Source organism: Anabas testudineus, chromosome 5 (assembly GCF_900324465.2).
Source record: "Anabas testudineus chromosome 5, fAnaTes1.2, whole genome shotgun sequence".
Classification (NCBI taxonomy): Eukaryota; Metazoa; Chordata; class Actinopteri; order Anabantiformes; family Anabantidae; genus Anabas; species Anabas testudineus.
Window position 1 is genome coordinate 1,840,686 of NC_046614.1, and position 19,238 is coordinate 1,859,923.

General features: G+C 40.4%; 2 protein-coding genes across 2 annotated transcripts; both read left to right on the plus strand.

Moving 5' to 3' along the window:
• Window positions 1–3,492: 3,492 nt before the first annotated feature.
• Window positions 3,493–8,352, plus strand: LOC113151731 (H-2 class II histocompatibility antigen, E-S beta chain-like). The gene is made up of 7 exons (XM_026344635.1): window positions 3,493–3,613; window positions 4,291–4,551; window positions 5,391–5,672; window positions 5,779–5,889; window positions 6,170–6,196; window positions 7,998–8,023; window positions 8,118–8,352. The coding sequence occupies exons 1-5, from the start codon at window positions 3,556–3,558 to the stop codon at window positions 6,193–6,195; spliced, it is 738 nt and encodes a 245-aa protein (XP_026200420.1). The 5' UTR covers window positions 3,493–3,555; the 3' UTR covers window position 6,196; window positions 7,998–8,023; window positions 8,118–8,352.
• Window positions 8,353–8,516: 164 nt separating this feature from the next.
• On the plus strand, window positions 8,517–13,586 carry LOC113151723 (proteoglycan 4-like). Its single transcript, XM_026344621.2, has 2 exons — window positions 8,517–10,210; window positions 11,833–13,586. Exons 1-2 carry the CDS (start codon window positions 10,015–10,017, stop codon window positions 13,293–13,295), a joined length of 1,659 nt encoding a protein of 552 aa, XP_026200406.1. The 5' UTR covers window positions 8,517–10,014; the 3' UTR covers window positions 13,296–13,586.
• Window positions 13,587–19,238: the final 5,652 nt, after the last annotated feature.

Below are 19,238 nucleotides of genomic sequence, written 5' to 3' on the forward strand. Positions count from 1 at the left end.
GCGGTCGTTGTTAACCCGGGCCTCGACCGATCCGGTATGAAAGTCTTGCGGATGATTCGCATGGTTATTTTGGCAATTTTTACGCTGGATGCCCTTCCTAACGCAACCCTCTCTATTTATCCGGGCTTGGGACCGGCACAGAAGTCACTGGCTTGCAACCCCTGTGGCTAGATTGAACTACACTGAATAAATAAACCAGAAAAAAGAGTCAGTGTTATGTATAAGATTTTGTAAATATGTGTTCTTCCATATGGATATATGATCCATACGTAAGAGCTTTTATTATCTATGTGCTCTCCAATCATCTATGTGCCCTTTAGACAGTAAAATAAGATTGATAGATTGATAGATTGATAGATCTTAGATAGATTGAGTGTATAAAGATATTTATTGTGTGAACACAAAAAGATAGTTGACGGATCATCAACTACATCAGTTAGGAATCAGGAAAAAGATATTAGTGTTTTTAGCAGGAAAAGATGGTAATTCATGAGATACAAATTAAAGAAGCAACAGGAAACACAACAGTAAGAGGTCGGAGAGCAAAAAGAGAGGCCATTGGATGCCAGAGAGGGAGAATGGAAGAGACCATCGGAAACCACATGGTCTACTGGCTAAGCCTCTTCTTAAGCTCCCCAGATAGGTCACAGTAACCTGTCCAAATTTACATTTTAAGGTCAAATTGGCGTCAGCTAATCTATGGAATACATCTGCCAACTGCCCTTCATGCTGAGAAGTAGAGCTGCTGATGACCACATCACCACATCGTCGAGATAGGCTTCACAACCTTCAACTCTTAGTACTTTATTTACATGACGTTGGAATGTACCAGGTGCATTTCACATTCCATAACTGTATACTGACAGACGTCATCAGGTGTCAAAAAAGCTGAAATTTCACAACGTAAGCAGAACCTGCCAGTATCTCTTTAGGAGGTCCAGCTTGGCAACAAAAGTAGCAGATCCAACTCTGTTGATGCAATCATCTAATCTGGGAAGAGGTTAACACTCAGGTTTGGTTACAGAATTAAGCTTGTGAAAATCTTACAGAAACAAGGTGTTTTGTCTTCCTTATCAACAAGCAAACAAGGAGACCTCCAACAGCTTGTACAAGGGTTAGCAATGCCATGTTCTAGCATGTAATTTCCTTAAGCATAAGCTGGCACTCCTTGCACTTAACTTTTCATTTTCTCTTGAGACTTACATAGATGTTTCTTTGCTACTCCTCAAGCCCTATTAAGCTTATATCAAAGTTACATACAAAATCAAGAAGGTTTGTAGAAGATGACTACTATGTGTACCAGTTCTCTTTAAGTAACTTCAGAGGATCTTCTGTAGCAGAACGGCTTCAGGGAATCGAGTAGCTGCACTCATGACTGTTAATAAATACTGATTTCCAGATTTAGTATGAGGAAGAGGACCAACGAAATCAAACAAAATGCAATCAAGGGGCTGACCAACTACAGGAATATAATGTAAAGGTGCAGGTGGGATTTTCTGATTAGGCTTGACTACAGTTTGACACACGTGGCACATTTTGCAGTACTGAGTGACATCTGACTTCACCCCAGGCTAATAAAAATGGTGCGATCTAATGTTTTTCCCATATGACCTGCAAGACAATGATCATGAGCCAAATACAAGACAAGATGTCAGAATAGTAAACAAATGGGAAAGCTACTTGAAATACACTACTCCAGTCACCCTCACAAGTCATCTCAGGAGATGTCCACTTCCTCACCATCATTCCTTATTGCTCACAAAACAGCAATAAATAAATGAGTTAGAAATGGTTGTCATAGTGGAACAGAACGAACCATCACCAGCTACATGAGACACTTATTAAAGGAATTCATGGCTCCAGAGAGCAGAGGGTATGGCACTCTCAGGTCAGATGTATGACGAGTAAACTGGGGATTGTTGGAGAGAGGTGGTAGAAATGCGCTGCATGGCTGCTGAGGTTGTAGGACCCATCTTAAAAGAAGGACCTGAATAGTGTTAAGGAGAGAGACAGAGACATTCAGGTAGTACTAATTTGAACCAGGATTTGGACATAGGAAGGTGCTAATTGTCTATTCTAGCCATTATGATTGGCTGTAATATTTTGGGTGAAAGGTTAATAACAGATATTTGGAGTATTTTAAAAAGTGTAATAAGACTTATGGGATTTCTGTTCCCAAAATTGGGACCAAACCTTTAGCTTATGAGTGATAGATGACCAGGTGATTCGTCAATAAATGACATAATCTGTGGTAGAGCGGCCCTTGTCTATGGCTGCGTTTGCTAAACCAGTAGTGACCCTCTACACAGCAGGCAGGGTGTCTCTGATAATATATCATAAAATGCCCCCATCAGAGACCAGACTAGGTGTAGTGGGTCCTCTTCTCCAGTTTCTGTCATACTCCCCAGCAATTAAGGAACAGGGAGGACCTGTCTTTCTTATCTTGCTCTCTACTAGCGGTGGTTCCAAAGAGGACGAAACGCCAAACACAGCAAGTTTTATAGAGTAAGTTATTGTACATTTCTGTACAATAATGTAAATGTCAACTGAGCCACAGTAATGTAACCTGTTCTGCAGGTTTGACTGTGTGTGTCCGTAAGTCTTTGTACCTGCATCATCATCCGAGAAATGTGCTCTAAAAAGAAAATAATGCTTTGTATTGTAGCCTTTTGACTGTGTTGTTAATGGTTCTTTTCCAGTTTTAGACAATAATTTAAAGCTGTGCATTCTGTAAATTGTAATTTAAAACATTACTATGACCTCAATAATGAACATATAGTAGAATTATCACATTTCTGACAGTTTCTACTTAAACACTGAGGATTTAGAAATTAGTAAAAGTTAAATCCATGGCAGAGCTGCTGTCATACATGTACCTAATAAAAGATTAAGTGAGTGTATACTGTACATACTATGTAAAATATGAGGTTATGATAATGATGTGATGCTCATTGTCTTAAACTGGTCTGACAGGTCTCTCTCACACTTACTGTACTACTATGTGAACCTGAGCAAATTTACATTGAAAAACAAATCATACCTGTCATAACTAATTGATTTTGAGATGATTCCACAATTCAGATCTTCCCCATGCACCGTATAATGTAGTAGTAGTAGTAGTAGTATAATGTAATATCCCTGCTTGTAACAGGGATATTACTCATTGGCGTCTTACTGCAGTAAAGCAGTTTGTGTGTAATACTGTATACTATGTAAACTGTTTCCAATTGCATTACTTTCAACAAGTGCATCCATCAATACTTGAATACCAATTCACAATGAATAAGACAAAATCAAAGTAGTGGTGTCCAAATACTTTTAACACTTTTGGCTGGTGTGCAACTGTCAAAGCAAACTCCAAGTGTAGAAAAATGAAAATTGATTTTGCAGAAATGTCTATTAAACTGTGATCTTACTATATACAAGTCCAGCATAAACATATGAAAGACAAATCACTTCATTGCGTCACAAAAGCTTATAAGTGTTAAGCGATCTACTGCAGGCGTATCACTTCCTCGTCTTTTACTTCCTATTTGTCTTTTGTTGTTTGATGCCATGCATATTCACAGCTCCTTTTCACTGCTGTGTTTCTTTCTGTTTATTTCAGGAGCAGGTAAGGAACTTAAATGTCTCATTTTCTTAACTTGTGTACAGATACAGCTGACAGCAGCAGGCAGGCAGGACTGCTAGAGGTGTTCATGATACAGTATGAATTGCAGAAAATGTTCACAGTTAACTGAAACTGTGAAATATCTTCCTGAATAAGTCCTGAATTTAAAATCTTACTAAACTAAATGTAGAAGTTGCTATCATCAGTAAAGCATGAAACTGTGTCTATAGTAGCTTTTAATGTACTGTACTGAATTGAGCTACTGTTGGTGGATTAACATGTAAACACCATCTACCACTATGGTGGAGCTATTTCACACATTTTACAGCACTGTATATACTTTCAAGTGGTTTCATTCACTCAATAAAAATGTCTTGAATAACCCACAACGTGCGTGCAGTAGAAACACAGCACAACTGACTGTTGTGTAATTAACATACTCTACATAATCTAGCAAAACTTGCATGAAATTGCTCAAGCAAAGAACCAGTACCTCAGAACTTTATATTATAAATATAAGAGTGAAATCTTTGCATTGAGGTGAACAGATGGATTCAAACCATCAATGTGATTTGTCATTTCTTACACCAGCTGTTACAATACAAAGAAATACCACTACCCCCGTTAGCCTTGAACTGATTGGGCAACACTATCTAATGTGTGTTGACTTTGTGTTACAGGTGCTCTCTTTTTCTACGGTCTAATTCGTTGCCAGCTAACCTCCACCCAGGATGTTATTTATCTGGAACAGCTCTACTTTAATAAGGTGCTTCTAGGCCAATACAGCAGCACTTTGGGAAATTATACCGGCTACACAGAATATGCAAAGGAAATTGCAGACCAGCTCAACAAAATCCCAGCTTTTTTGGAGCAAGAAAGAAAGAATGAAGAGACATGCAGACAAAACACCATAGTGTTTTCTGATGTCTTTTCAAAAGCAGGTGATTTTCCTCATCCTACTTGAAGGTATAAGGGCAGAAGGGGCCCCTTGAGGCAAATGAATGATTTCGGTTTCCATGAATGAAACTTGAGTCATAAGTTTTCTTGTCGTCAGTCCAGGCGGTGCACAGGTTGCTATGTCTGGTCTTACAGTCTCGACTGACTGCTCAATCTACCAGTTTTCTTTTTCTTTTGTTTTTTCTGGGCCTCCCTCATGTATTGAACCATATCTCTATTTATCTTTGCTGCTCTGATGCTTGATAGAAGTTTCCTTGTTGTTGTGCAGAGGCAGGTGTATCTGCATGTTAGCCTGTAGGAATATAAATCCTTCAAAAAGTACATGTATGTAGTATATTACAAAAAGAACTTGATCAGGATTAACATATAATGAAGACAATGCCACAACAGAGTAAGAGTAAGGTAAGAAATTGGCTGTAGGGGTAATTTTTGGACACGTCCACCCAGAACAGTTTCTTTTTTCCACTGATTGTTTCTGTCCACCTGATGAGGTCCAATATTCACTCTTCACTTACCAGGTTTTTGCCTCTACCAGCTCCCAGGGAAAATACCTTTAAATAATAAATGCTCCATACTATGTGCTGTTTCGTGCTGTGCATGTAGTCACAGTGTGTGTGTATGTGTGTTTTTGTGTGTGTGTTTTCAGAAATAGCATCAATGGTAAACATGTACCAATATTAAGGTTTCAGCCTGACAGCTAAACAATGGATGGAAAGTTGCTGTGAATATAAATATATACTGATATATTGATTATTATATAATATTTGAGATTAAGGATTTGAGATTTTTATCTCATCTGACTGTTTTGTCTATTTTTCCCCAGTTGAACCCTACGTCAGGTTGAGGTCGGTTGAAGCAGCGAGCAGCAAACATCCAGGTATGCTCGTCTGCAGCGCATACAACTTCTATCCCAAACAAATCAACGTAACGTGGCTGAGAAATGGGAAGGAGGTGGCATCTGATGTGACATCTACTGATGAGTTGTCCAATGGGAACTGGCTGTACCAGATTCACTCTCATCTTGAGTACACACCCAGACCTGGAGAGAAAATCAGCTGTAAGGTGGAGCATGCCAGCTTCAAGGAGCCCATGTTTTATGACTGGGGTAAGAGAGTGGATTAATAATGTTGTCACTCCTCATCCTGGAGAGCTTCTCAAATATACAGAAATGATGTAAATCAACTGTTACATTGAGGTAAATGTGTTTTCAGAACCTATTCCTGAGTCAGAGAGGAACAAGATCGCTGTAGGAGCAGCAGGACTGCTGCTAGGTCTGGTCTTTTCAATTACTGGGCTCATTTACTACAAGAAGAACAGTCCTGGTGAGAAAATGTCAAACAGAAGTTCTGTTTTTGATACCATGTTAAACGTTTGTTGTCCCAATTTCTGTTACTGTTGGAAGTTGTCAGACCTTCACATACACGACTGACAATCTCCCAGAAAACATCGACTGTTTGCTTTTCTTTAAATCATGGATTATGAAACAATTAAGATTAAGATAATATTTTCTCATATAAATCTATATGACACATGAAGACATTTGACAAGAGCTGTTGATGAAAATCAACAATGTGTGACATGTTTTCTTTGTTTTTAATCTAGGTCGGTCATTGGTGCCAACAAATTAAGGTATCTTGTTATTTTGGCTGAAACATAATGAAAATTCTTTGAAAATATCACTTTAGACACAAGAAAAAGTATGTTAGGCCCAGAGTTAGTGAAATGTTCGCTAACATAGCGTTTAACTGTGTTGCTCTGTAGGGAAGTAACATCTTCCTCTGTGTTTGAACAAAAAAAGAAAGAAAAGTGAATTAGACTTTAATTAGTATGTACTGTACAGTGACTTGTAGGACGGTGGAAGGAATACTTTGAGGATCTCCTCAACCCCGTCGTCACGCCTTCTGTTGAGGAAGCAGAGGCTGGGGACTCGGAGGTTGATTCGTCCATTTCCCTGGTCGAAGTCACCGAGGTAGTCAGTAAGCTCCTCGGTGGCAAGGCACCAGGGGTGGATGAAATTCGCCCCGAGTACCTTAAGTCTCTGGATGTTGTAGGGCTGTCTTGGTTGACACGCCTTTGCAGCATCGCGTGGAGATCGGGGACAGTACCTCTGGACTGGCAGACCGGGGTGGTGGTTCCTCTTTTTAAAAAGGGGGACCGGAGGGTGTGTTCCAACTATAGGGGGATCACACTCCTCAGTCTATGTCTATTCCAGAGTGCTGGAGAGGAGAGTTAGGCCGCTAGTCGAACCTCGGATCCAGGAGGAACAATGCGGTTTTCGTCCTGGCCGTGGAACACTGGACCAGCTCCATACTCTTGCTAGGGTGCTCGAGGGTTCATGGGAGTTCGCCCATCCAGTCTACATGTGTTTTGTGGACTTGGAGAAGGCGTTCGACCGTGTCCCTCGTGGCATCCTGTGGGGGGTACTCCGGGAATACGGGATTCGGGACCCTTTGTTAAGGGCCATTCGGTCCTTGTATGACCGGAGTAGGAGCTTGGTTCGCATTGCCGGTAGTAAGTCAGACTTGTTCCCGGTGCATGTTGGACTCCGACAGGGCTGCCCTTTGTCACCGATCCTGTTCATTACCTTGGACAGGATTTCTAGGCGCAGCCAGGGGTCGGAGGGAATCCGGTTTGGGAATCACAGGATTTCATCTCTGCTTTTTGCAGATGATGTTGTCCTGTTGGCCTCATCAGACCGGGACCTCCAGCAGGCACTGGGGCGGTTTGCAGCCGAGTGTGAAGGGGCTGGGATGAGAATCAGCACCTCCAAGTCCGAGGCCATGGTTCTCAACGGGAAAAAGGTGGCTTGCACCCTCCAGGTTGGGGGGGAGATCCTCCCTCAAGTGGAGGAGTTTAAGTATCTTGGGGTCTTGTTCACGAGTGAGGGAAATAGGGAGCGTGAGATTGACAGACGGATTGGTGCATCGGCAGCAGTAATGCGGTCGGTGTACCGGTCCGTCGTGGTCAAAAAGGAGCTGAGCCGAAAGGCAAAGCTCTCGATTTACCGGTCAGTCTACGTTCCTACCCTCACCTATGGTCATGAGCTTTGGGTCATGACCAAAAGGACAAGGTCGCGGATACAACCGGCCGAAATGAGTTTCCTCCATAGAGTGGCTGGGTGCACCCTTAGAGATAGGGTGAGGAGCTCAGTCACCCGGGAGGAGCTCGGAGTAGAGCCGCTGCTCCTCTGCATCGAGAGGGGCCAGTTGAGGTGGCTTGGGCATCTGTTTCGGATGCCCCCGGGACGCCTCGTAGGGGAGGTTTTCAGGTCCTGTTACAGTGACTAACCACACAATCAATGTTTTTGTTAGTTATATTGCAGACATGAATTTTAAAGACTATGGTAGGAGCTAAGCTGGCCTGTAAATAGGTTCACCTATTTTCTAAATGAGGAACCTCACTATCTATGTTCTGTTTTTTTTAACTGCAGTGTGAATGTCCATGCCAACAACTAAGGTAAATGTCCATTAAACAAAAAAGTGTTCTGTCAATTTATCATTTATAATCGAAATATTTCAGAATCAATAATCTGTCTTAATGTATTTTACAGGTTTTATTTTCAGATCAAATACTTTATGTCAGAGAGGACTGAAGATTACCTGAGAATAGTGTCGTCACCAAATCCACTGGAAAAGTCTGCAGTTATTCTTCTCCTTTTCTGTCTATTCCTGTGATTTAACATATTTATCTTCAAAATGAAACGAACCATCTTGTTCTTCTGCCCCAAAGTGGCCAAAAGTGGCATTTCTAAAAAACAAAAATAAAAATTACACTTGAAACTTGAAGAAAAAGTACAAAAGTACTGATTGCTAAATACTCATACCTAATATTTTATTAATGGTAAATGGTCTGCACTATAATGCTCTTCTACCTAGCTGGTACTCAAATCGATTCACGCTGGCTCTCATTCACCCATTCACACACACATTGATGGCAGAGCTGCTATGCAGCTGATCTGACTCACCGGGGTCAACTTGGGGTTCAGTATCTTGCCCAAGGACACTTTGGCATGTCACATGTCAGCTAGGAATCAAACCACCAATCCTGTGATGGCAGACAGCTGCTCTCTTCAATAGTGTTCTTCTCAATAACTTGGGTTGATGTCAATGTGTGGATATGTATATATGTGTATGTCTTGCTTATTAGGCTGGGAATACTTGTTCTAATATTTATGAACATATCCCGTTTCTGATGGGCTTTAGAACCCTGGAGGAAGTCTTACAATAGATGCAGATGCAGTAGCCTGAGTGCAATGCTCGACCGCGTTCTCCTGAATCTGATTGGCTGACACTGCCGTCAACTTGACTTTGGTTATTGTCATTCTGTTGGCTCTAACGATTCAAATAGACCAATCTTTTGTGGAGATATATCTCTGTGTATTTGCATTTGCAGAAATGGAAATCGTGATTTTAGTGGTCGAACGACCAAACAAATGCCCGAAACTGTTGTTGTTCACCATTTGGGAAATAAACATGAAATATCATGTTTAAATAAATAGTTTTGTACGTTAGAAAATTCAAATAGCACACAAAAGATTGTGTCAAAATGTGCCAAAATTGCACAAATTCAGTTTATCAGAATCACACCTTGCCGAGATGATGGTTTACGTACGAGCTACAGCTGCATCATTCCAAAGGGATTTTCTCCCTAAAGTGCTTTTTTCCCAGGCAAACCTGAAATTATTTCATTTGTGCCATCTTCATTTACTCTTCACCATTAACACATCCTAACAAATCTCACAAGTATTCCTTTTACTATGACAGCACAATCATTTAAATACACCTTGTGGTTGCAGAGATACTCATTGACTTGTGGAGGTGTCCTTGGACAAGACACTGAAACCCTGTAGTAGCGCTGATATGTATATCTGGCAACTGTCAATCCCCATTTTGTCCAATGGGATCAATAAAGTACGTCATTATTATTATTATCATCATTATCAATATGGGTATGCAATTTTTTGGGAGTGTAGACTAATCTCTGGATTCTGGACATGTATTGCTAAAGAAATAAATGGGATATTTTAAACAAAAACCATGAAAGACCCTGGGCTCTTCCTGTTAGGCCTTCCCTCTAGAGAGCTGCACCTAATCTGAGCATATTGCAAACTTGCAATGACAACTGATGTCTTGTAAAGTGAATAAGAAAGGCTGGAGACAACACCTTCTTTAAATTTCATTCATTGTGTATGTTTGATTCTTTTCCTGGTGTCCGTGTGGGACCTGTTGATACGTCTTTTCCATGTGTTGTTATCATTTAAATTCAATAAAAAACAGAAAAGAAGATAAAGTTGGAAGCTGTTTGCACATAAACACGGAACACAGCAAGTGAGGTCATAGACAGTATAGAATGGAAGTAGGTGCTTACTTGAGCTCAGAAAGCTTCAGAGCCCACACAGTCTGAACAGTGCATTTGAAAAGACTAGTTGGTTTTAGGAAACGTTAAAAATGAATCCGCCTTTTGCAGCGAGTCCATATGGACTGAAGAGCATGATGGAGTGTCTGTCCAGAGCAACACTCCTGTCTCAACCAGAGGACATCCCAGACTTTCTGACAAAGTACATGTCAGGTCTGATCAACTTCAGAGACTCTGGACATGAAACTGATCCCAAACTACTTTGCTTCCAGTACCAAGAGCAGTGGGGTAAGTTTGTCTTGATAGAGTTGTTTTGTTGATAATAATGAGGAAATATTGTGTCATCATTTACAGCAATTAGTGAAGTCTGAAGACGAGTTGATCAGAGCCTCATTATTAGTCTGGTATGATGTGTTTAAGGCTTCAGTTCTCACCATCACATTTGTTGTATTGAATTAATACATTTGGTGTTAATCAAGTTTAAAACATCTCTAATTTATTGTAATAGAATGATGAATAATTAATATAATGGTGGAGTTATTATTTGTGGTTTAACAGATGTAGATCCTGGTTTGTAAAAGCTCTAGTGACAAATGTTTTTTGACATTAGTGAACAGATTTTTAAAATGATTTCACATCTGCAAAACTGAAATAATGACTCTGACTCAATTACACTTTTAAACATAGGAAAACTGCTCTATTCTACCATTACCTTTGGTGAAGTTATTGTGGATTTAAATTAAAGTTAGATCCAGGCAACAGAGAGAGATCACTCAAACATGAAGAGAGGTGTATTTATGACAGAGAAAAGGCAGTTACTGTGGCAGAAACTGTGCAGAAACTTCAGTTCAAAGCAAACTGGAAGAAAAATATGTAGTTCATCACAGTTTTAGTGAGCGATTAGAGTGCTGCACATACAGTCAGTTGAGATCTGCTTCTTTTGGGGCAAACTAAAGCTCTTTTTACACAGAAACATTATTGGATTGGTGACAAGGTGACTCCCTCTTATACAGCGGTATCTATTTACACTTTGGTTTTTAAAATGCTGTCATATAGGTGCTCCAGTGTCTGTTGTTCTGGCAGCACAACTTTACTAAATTTAATTTGATGTGTGTCACACACGTAGAATATACAAAACATTACTGGTGGGTGAACCGTGATGAGCTTTTGTTAGTTTTGCACATTTTAGAATCGACCTGGACTCAAGTTGATACGTGTTGAGAACAACATGATCTTACACTACTATGGTCACAGATTCAGTTTCCTGTAGCAATGTTTGGGTGATGAGAAGGTGAACTAGAAAAGTTACTTGGAGATGTGCAGCTGTGGAGCACAAAGGATTTACTGGATAAAGTATCAGTTGGAGTAAGACTGTGGTCTAGTCAATCATAATAACACTCGGCTGGTTGGGCTGACCACGTTCTTCTGCTGCCTTATTCCAGCCACATGCACATACTCCTGGTGCTTTTTGAGACTTATCAAATGTGCAGCTTAGCATCATGTCTGATTGCTTGAACACATTGCTAAAACAAAGCTGAATGTAAAGATTAATTACACACATCATGTCACTGTCATGTCATTGAGATTATTCATAAATGTTTTTTCTCAGCGAGAGGGACGGTCTGCACGGACCCTCCTCTCTAGTTTACTACATTTTGCATAAAACAGTGAAGCGGCGTGTCGGTGCAGTAAAGCCGCCTTGAAGAGGCAGTGGAAAGATTTGCCAGATTTGCAATGATGTTTAAGTCGATGCTTTAACTTTGAAATAAACTTTGAAATTTTTAATGTCTTGTATTAAATATATTTAATTTACCAGGGGTACCCAAGCTTACATGTATAACTGTACCTTACATACAATTATTGTTTCCCCTTCATCTCATAAATCTTTCTGTTAATGTTTTCTCTTCCAGAGAAGACATTCTTCAGAAGGATTTTGAGAAGAACGGAGACCTCAGAGACTTCTACAGCATCTTCAAATCTCCCATCCCAGGCAGCCTTAAAAGAGACTTTAAGGATGCTGACCTCTTATTTAGCATCTTCTAAAGACGACAGTGAGGGAGAGAAATCTGCTGATCCTGAATCTGATGTTTGCACTGATGTCAAACCTCCTATGACAGTGAAGACGCGTAGGGTATCCACTGTCAGAATTCCCTGTCACAAGGAGAGTGCAACAGTGAAAACATCAGAAGACCAGAAGCCCTTTCCAAAGCCAACACCACCTCCCCGTGGTGTAAGACAATTTGGAAAGATGGCACCACCACCTTCCCTTGTAGTGAAAGTAGATGCAAAGCCTGCACCACCTCCCTGTGATGAAAGCAAGAAGACACGTAGAGTATCCACAGTGAGGTTTGCTAGGCCTCAGGACAGCAAAACAACCACTGAGACATCTGAAACACACCAACCCACATCATCAACATCTAAACACGTTCCAGCACCACAATCCAGAGTGAGCAAGAAACCACCTGCACCAATACCACCGAAGCCCGTTCCCCCAGCAGCTCCAGAGAAGAAATTGGCTGTGCGCCCTAAATCCACAAAAGAATCAACAAGAAAAAGAGATGTGTCAGAAAGGACAAGCACTGAACCAGCAACATCAAGACCAAAACCTACTGCATCCTCTGCATCTGGGCCAGACCACACTTCTGAACCTAGAGCACAGAGACCAAAGAGCAGCAGGGCACAGGTTAGAACACATAAGAAAGAAGAACCAGAGAAGACTAGAGCTCACTCTACATCAACTAGGGCAACAGGACCAGAGGAGACCAGGATTAAAAAGACTAAAACATTTAAGGACATGAAACAAGAGAAAACCAGGACTCAGCTAAAATCATCCAAGGACAGGGAAGTAAAGAGGACCAGCACCACCACCGTGCCAGGACCTCAGAAAACCAGGACTCACACAACAACACCTCAGGACAAAGAAGCAGAAGGAACAAAGACACGACCTTCAACACCAAGGGTCCTGAAACCAGACAAGACAAAAACACGACCTACAACATCTAAGATCCCACAAACAAAGAAGACCAAGACACAGTCCACAACAGCTAAGGCCCAGGGACAGGAGAAGGGCGTTGAATGGGATTCTTCACCAGGTAAAACCAAATCATCAAGGGTTCTGTGGTCCGAGAGGGCTAGGGCCCGACCTATAGTAAATAGGGGTTTTGACTTTAGCCACACTTTTGCCTTTAGTAGACAGGGTTATGGACCATACGGTTTAAACAGTCTGGATTTGGGGGAGATCACATATACTTCTCACATGTGCCCACATGTAGCTCGTCCAGTTAACATGATTAGGTGGAACCGCTTACGAGCAGAATGCAGAAGTGTGCACCACAACATGCCCTCAGGTTTATACTTTAGATATGGGCTATAATGATAACACCACACTAGTGACCCCATGGTGATTCTGACTAGCTTCATGAATACAGTCCATCTGATTGTTGCTATGCAGCCCACCAGGTACCTCTTAACCCAGGAAGGGGGTCCCCTCTTGTGTGGTCCTTCCCAAGGTTTCTTCCTTCTTTAACCGTTAAAGGTTTTTGTGGGTGGAGTTTTTCCTTGCCCGCTTGAGGGGGGGGGCCTTATTATGTGGGCTTAGCATGTCTTCATTCAATTAATCAAATTTGTTAATTAAAAACGGGTTAAATTGGCATTGTAAAAATTGGCATCAATAAAAGTAATGAACAAAAAAAATAAAAATAAACAAAATAAAAGACAGTTGTGGTTTGTGTTTCATTTATACTGAATGATTATCATAATGCTATTAGAGTAGTAAAACTAAAGTATTTAAATATTCAGAACCTGACTAACACATTGTGGGTTTGAGGTTTTTAATGGTGTTTGATGGCAATAAGAATGGTTAGTGTTCTTATTTCATGTTCTTAAATATTATCTACATATCATAACACACTTACCGAAGAGGGAAAGTCATTCTGTCCAAGCTAAGTAACATGTTAAAACTGAGCTAATAAAGATCTTTAACTTAGCCTGGTCAGTCAACTGAAAAGATGTAGTTTTACTACTGACTGCTAAATCTGTCTGCCAAACATTTTTCTCCTGCGAAATAGTTTATAAAGGCTGTTAAATAAGACTGATTTAAAATATCATCATCCTTTCTGGACTTTATTGCTTTTCATTAATTTAAAGGTCAGAAATGTCAAGACAACCTAACTGCTGGTCAGTAGTCCAGCTGAATGGTAAATGGTAAATGGTCTGCACTTATATAGCGCTTCTCTACCTAGCTGGTACTCAAAGCGTTTGACACTGCGTCTCATTCACCCATTCACACACACACCGATGGCAGAGCTGCTATGCAGCTGACCTGACTCAGCGGGGGCAACTTGGGGTCCAGTATCTTGCCCAAGGACACTTTGGCATGTCACATGTCAGCTAGGAATCAAACCACCAGTCCTGTGATTGGCAGTCAACTGCTCTACCTAATGAGCCACAGCCACCCCTAAACACTTACCTATCTTCATTCCATGTGCTTGAATCGATCATATGATTACAAATTCCTTATCATGGCCTTATATCCTTCTTTAAACGTATGATCATTCAGTTATGTAGTAAGTGAGACAAAGGAGGTGAAGCTGAAAGCCGCTCTACAAATGTCTGGAGGTGATTTCTCAGCCAACTTGATGCCTCCAAAGCCTCAGACAATTGTTTTCCAGGAAGATCTTTTCTGGTCTATTGAGACTGAAATTGATATTTCATGAGCTCTAATTGACTGTGTTTCTGCTAAAAGTAACTTAGGAAAGAGACAAAATTGATTCTACATGGGAGGTGGTTAAGCGTGTAAGCACACAGTAAACAACAGGGTTTCAATAAAGGATAGTCAGTGTGGGATAACTTCCACTGCAGCTATTTATTAAGAGCTTAAAAGACACACAATCCTGCCAGAGGGGAAAAGGAGAAGACAGACAGTCGTACCACAGCCAAGACGTCAGCCACCTACTGGTAGAGTATCCTAACTGTGAAATAAAAAATAACACAAAAGAATCAAGATATCAACTAAAAACACAAAACATCATGCAAACACAAACCATTATAAAAGGTGAGTCAACTCTGGATGGAGGCCACCACCAGCCTCTGTACTATGAACAAAGAAATGTTATTTTAGAAGAGTGTGTATGTTGTTGCATTGTGTTTATTCAATTCTATCCAATTTATATGTATGCTGGTAAAGTAAAAAGACAGTCAACAATTTGTATGAGGGAGTACATCTCAAACAAACTAAATATAAAATGGGTGAATGGTGGTCCAGCGGCAGAGAGGAGTGAACCTGAGGAGACTGTGAGGAGTTGTAGATTGTCAAGTGGTGAACCGGAAATGATTGTGGCTTGTAGTTGTGAATATAGTGGAGCTCCCAAGATGGCCGACAGCAGAATAGCACATGCAGACTGGGAGCAGAGGAGAAATGATGTGTTCTGGAGAATGAACTACGTTGCAAGCACAAAGGGTTAGTGAAACACAGTTATAGTTAACAGTTAACAGAAATCCCAGGTGCAGAGTGAAAAACAAATCCAGGGGTCATACACAGAAGGGCCGACCAAGCACTAATGTCTGTAAAGCTAAAGCAGAGGTCCAAACAATCCAGGTCAACACTGATGGGCAATACTGAGAGCAGAGATCCAAAAGGCTGATAGAAATGTCAGGAGACGTTCCAGGTCATACACAGGGAAATCCAATTCAGGGACAGAACAGGGAAGGGGGCAGAGCAGAGGCAGGTCAGGTTGGGGGGGAGTCAGGCAGAGACAGGTTTCAGGTCAGGCAAGATTTGTAGCCGATAAGCAGTCCAACAATTAATGCTGGATAGTATTGATCTCAGGTCGATGTGAGACTATCTGGCAAAACAGGAAACTGACAGACCTGCTAATAAAGGGGCAGGGGAGACACAGGTGAAGACAATCTGCAATCAGCAGGTCACCTGACAGGAGGGAGAAAACAAGGATATCAGGGGCAGATAGGCAGGAGGAGCTGGAATCGTGACAACTGAACATATGCACTAAACAGTTGTAGGATAAACGATCTGGCAGGGACCAAAGGGCTGCACACCTGCTTCAATGAGGGAGAGTGATCACAGGTTAAACAGATGATCAATCAGAGTGGAGGGAGAGTGGAGACTGGTTCATTCAGTGAGGAACTACGAGCATACAAGTCACTAGATGTTTACAACTATGTTATCTGTGGACATAATACAGTACAGATAAAACAACCATGACACAGGCTCAGAATTGGGTTGAAATCAGATGTTCTTCCTACTTAAAGGACACAAGACTGTTATGTATGATAGTGGGTTATAATCAACAAACCTGAAAACTAAATATTGATATCTGATTGTACTTGCATGGCAGGATGACTACTGTTTAACATTGTTGACTAGATGGCTAGTGATCAATTCATTAATGAATCATTCAGTCAATTGTTCAGCTCTAGTACACTGTAATTAATAATAGTAATCCCCCTTTAGGCAATATCATTAGGAAACACTCTATAAATTTCCATTGTTATGCAGATGATACCCAGCTATATTTATCTATGAAACCAGGAGAAACTAATCAATTAGTCAAACTTCAAGAATGCTTAAAAGACATAAAGACCTGGATGTCCTCCAATTTCCTTCTCCTAAATCCAGACAAGACAGAGGTTATACTGTATGGGCCTAAAAATCTCAGAGACACTATGTCTAAACACATTCTCACCATTGATGACTTAGTTCTGGCCTCAAGTAATACTGTAAGAAATCTCGGAGTTATCTTTGATCAGGATATCTCCTTCACTTCATACATAAAAGAAATCTCTAGAACTGCCTTTTTTCACCTAAGAAACATTCAAGTTAAAATTAGGAGCATCCTGTCCCAAAGTGATGCTGAAAAACTAGTCCATGCATTTGTTACTTCCAGACTGGACTATTGTATTTCATTATTAATAGTTTGTCCCAATAACTCATTAAAGAGCCTCCAGTTAATCCAAAATGCTGCAGCCAGAGTTCTGACTGGAATTAGCAAGAGAGGTTATATTTGTCCTACGTTAGCTTCTCTCCATTGGCTCCCTGTTAAATCCAGAATTGAATTTAAAATTCTTCTCCTCACTTATAAATCCCTTAAAAATCAGGCTCCATCTTATCTTAAAGACCTCATAGTTCCATATTTTCCAAGCAGAACTCTCCGTTCTCAGACTGCAGGTTTACTTGTGGTTCCTAGAGTTTCCAAATGTAGAATGGGAGGCAGAGCCTTTAGCTATCAAGCCCCTCTCCTGTGGAACCAGCTCCCAGTTCAGGTTCGGGAGGCAGACACCCTCTCTACATTTAAGACTAGACTTAAAACTTTCCTTTTTTATAAAGCTTATAGTTAGAGATGGATCAGGTGACTCTGAACCATCTCTTAGTTCTGCTGGGGGACCTCAACTGATACACTGAGCTCCTCTCCTCTCTCATTTCTCCTGTATCAATGCAAATGCCACCATTGCATGTCATTAACTTTGTGTCTTCTCTCTCTTTTAGTTGTGTTTCCTCCTCTCTGTCTCCCTCTCTCTGTACTTTTCTGCAGGTGTCCTCGGCCTGGAGCTGTACATCTCCAGAATCCAGTTCATCTGCCCAATGTTCTGATGCTTGTTGTTGTCTTTATTGCCTGCTGTTCTTTTCTCTCTTCTCTTTCCACTCACCCCAACCGGTCGAGGCAGATGGCCGCCCACTATGAGCCTGGTTTTACTGGAGGTTTCTTCCTCTAAAGTTTTTCCTCTCCACTGTTGCCTAAAGCTTGCTCAAATGGGATTGTTGGGTTTTCTCTATAATTTTTGTATAAATATTTTCTGTAAGGTCTTAAACCTTACACTGTAAAGTGCCTTGAGACAACTTCTGTTATCTCAAGGCGCTATACAAATATAATTGAATTGAATTGAATTAATTAGCCGATGTATTGGTTTTTGCAAGTGGAAAGAGATGTTGTCCGTTGCTTTAAAACAGTCATGATGCGTGAAGTACTGTTGCAGCATGGTTGTTGGTACTAGCCATCAGGTACACCACAAGGCGGTTGAAACCATCAATCACACTGTGGACGAACTTATTTGAGACAAATTATATGTCAAGGCACGAATAAACTGACCAAAGATTCCTATAAATTATTTTTAATTAATGGAACACTTTATGATCAGCATCTATGTGTATCTGTGACATCTAAATACACAGCTGGCACACTAAAAGAAGAAAAAAGAAAATCAAAAGGTTAGGTCAATGATTTTGGAAATGGTTTTAGAAAAAAAGACAGTGTAGCTACATCCAAATTTATTGGTTTTAGTAAAATCCAACACATTTCAGTAAAATAATGATTCAACATTGGCTTGACTTAAAATTTCTTATTAAATCAAAGAAGAAAATGAAACTATACAATAGACCCTTTTGAGCAGATATCATCCAAAAATGTGGCGTGCTCATTTTGGCAATGGAAGTAGCAGACTGTCCTGTTCATTTAGACGAAGGACCAAATTGTAAACAGTATTACAATTGTAATACTGGAAGAAATGTCTCATGTCTCATTGTTGTGTATACAGTTGGTGGACTCAAGTATTACGAGATTTCAACTGGATCACGACTGTTTTAAAGCAACAGACAATGCCGCTTTCCACTTGCAAACACAAAATACTATAAACATAATACGTAATCTTAAATACTTTATTAATATTAAAACTGTAATATACTGTAATGTTATGACTGGGGCTTGAGACTAATACATTTAGCCTATGGCCAATACATCGGCTAATCATACTATAGCTTTGTTAAAGTGAAGTATAGTTCCGTATGGTTGATGTGGTCCTTTATATGTTACTATACATTTATTATTGGGTATGAATAATTGAACGTGCAGGATGTCTATAACCAGTAGTACAAGGAATGAAATGATTTATTGTATATAACTAATGGAACAGAAAAGGAGTTTCTTTGCCTCTTTACTGTTTGTGTTTTACTATTTATTGTATATGTTGTTCAAAAACAACTTGAAAACTCCTGATTGCAGAATCTCACACAGCAACAAGAGAGTGAACCCAAAACTGTATTAAAACATGTAAGCATTAGCAAATTAGCTTTGCATATCAATAGACTACTTCAACATTTACTTGTTATGTACTTAAAACACATACAGGTGTTTTTTAAAGGTAATCAAAGGTAGATAAGCTCCTCTCCGTTCTGCTAGGCCTACCTCTTCCACTTTGTATTTATCTGTTCCTTTGGGCATTTCTTCCTGTCACCTTTCAACCAGGCAGAAAAATTTATGTGTAAAAGTCTTCTTCTTTATTTCAGCTGCCCGTGGTGTCACTTGAG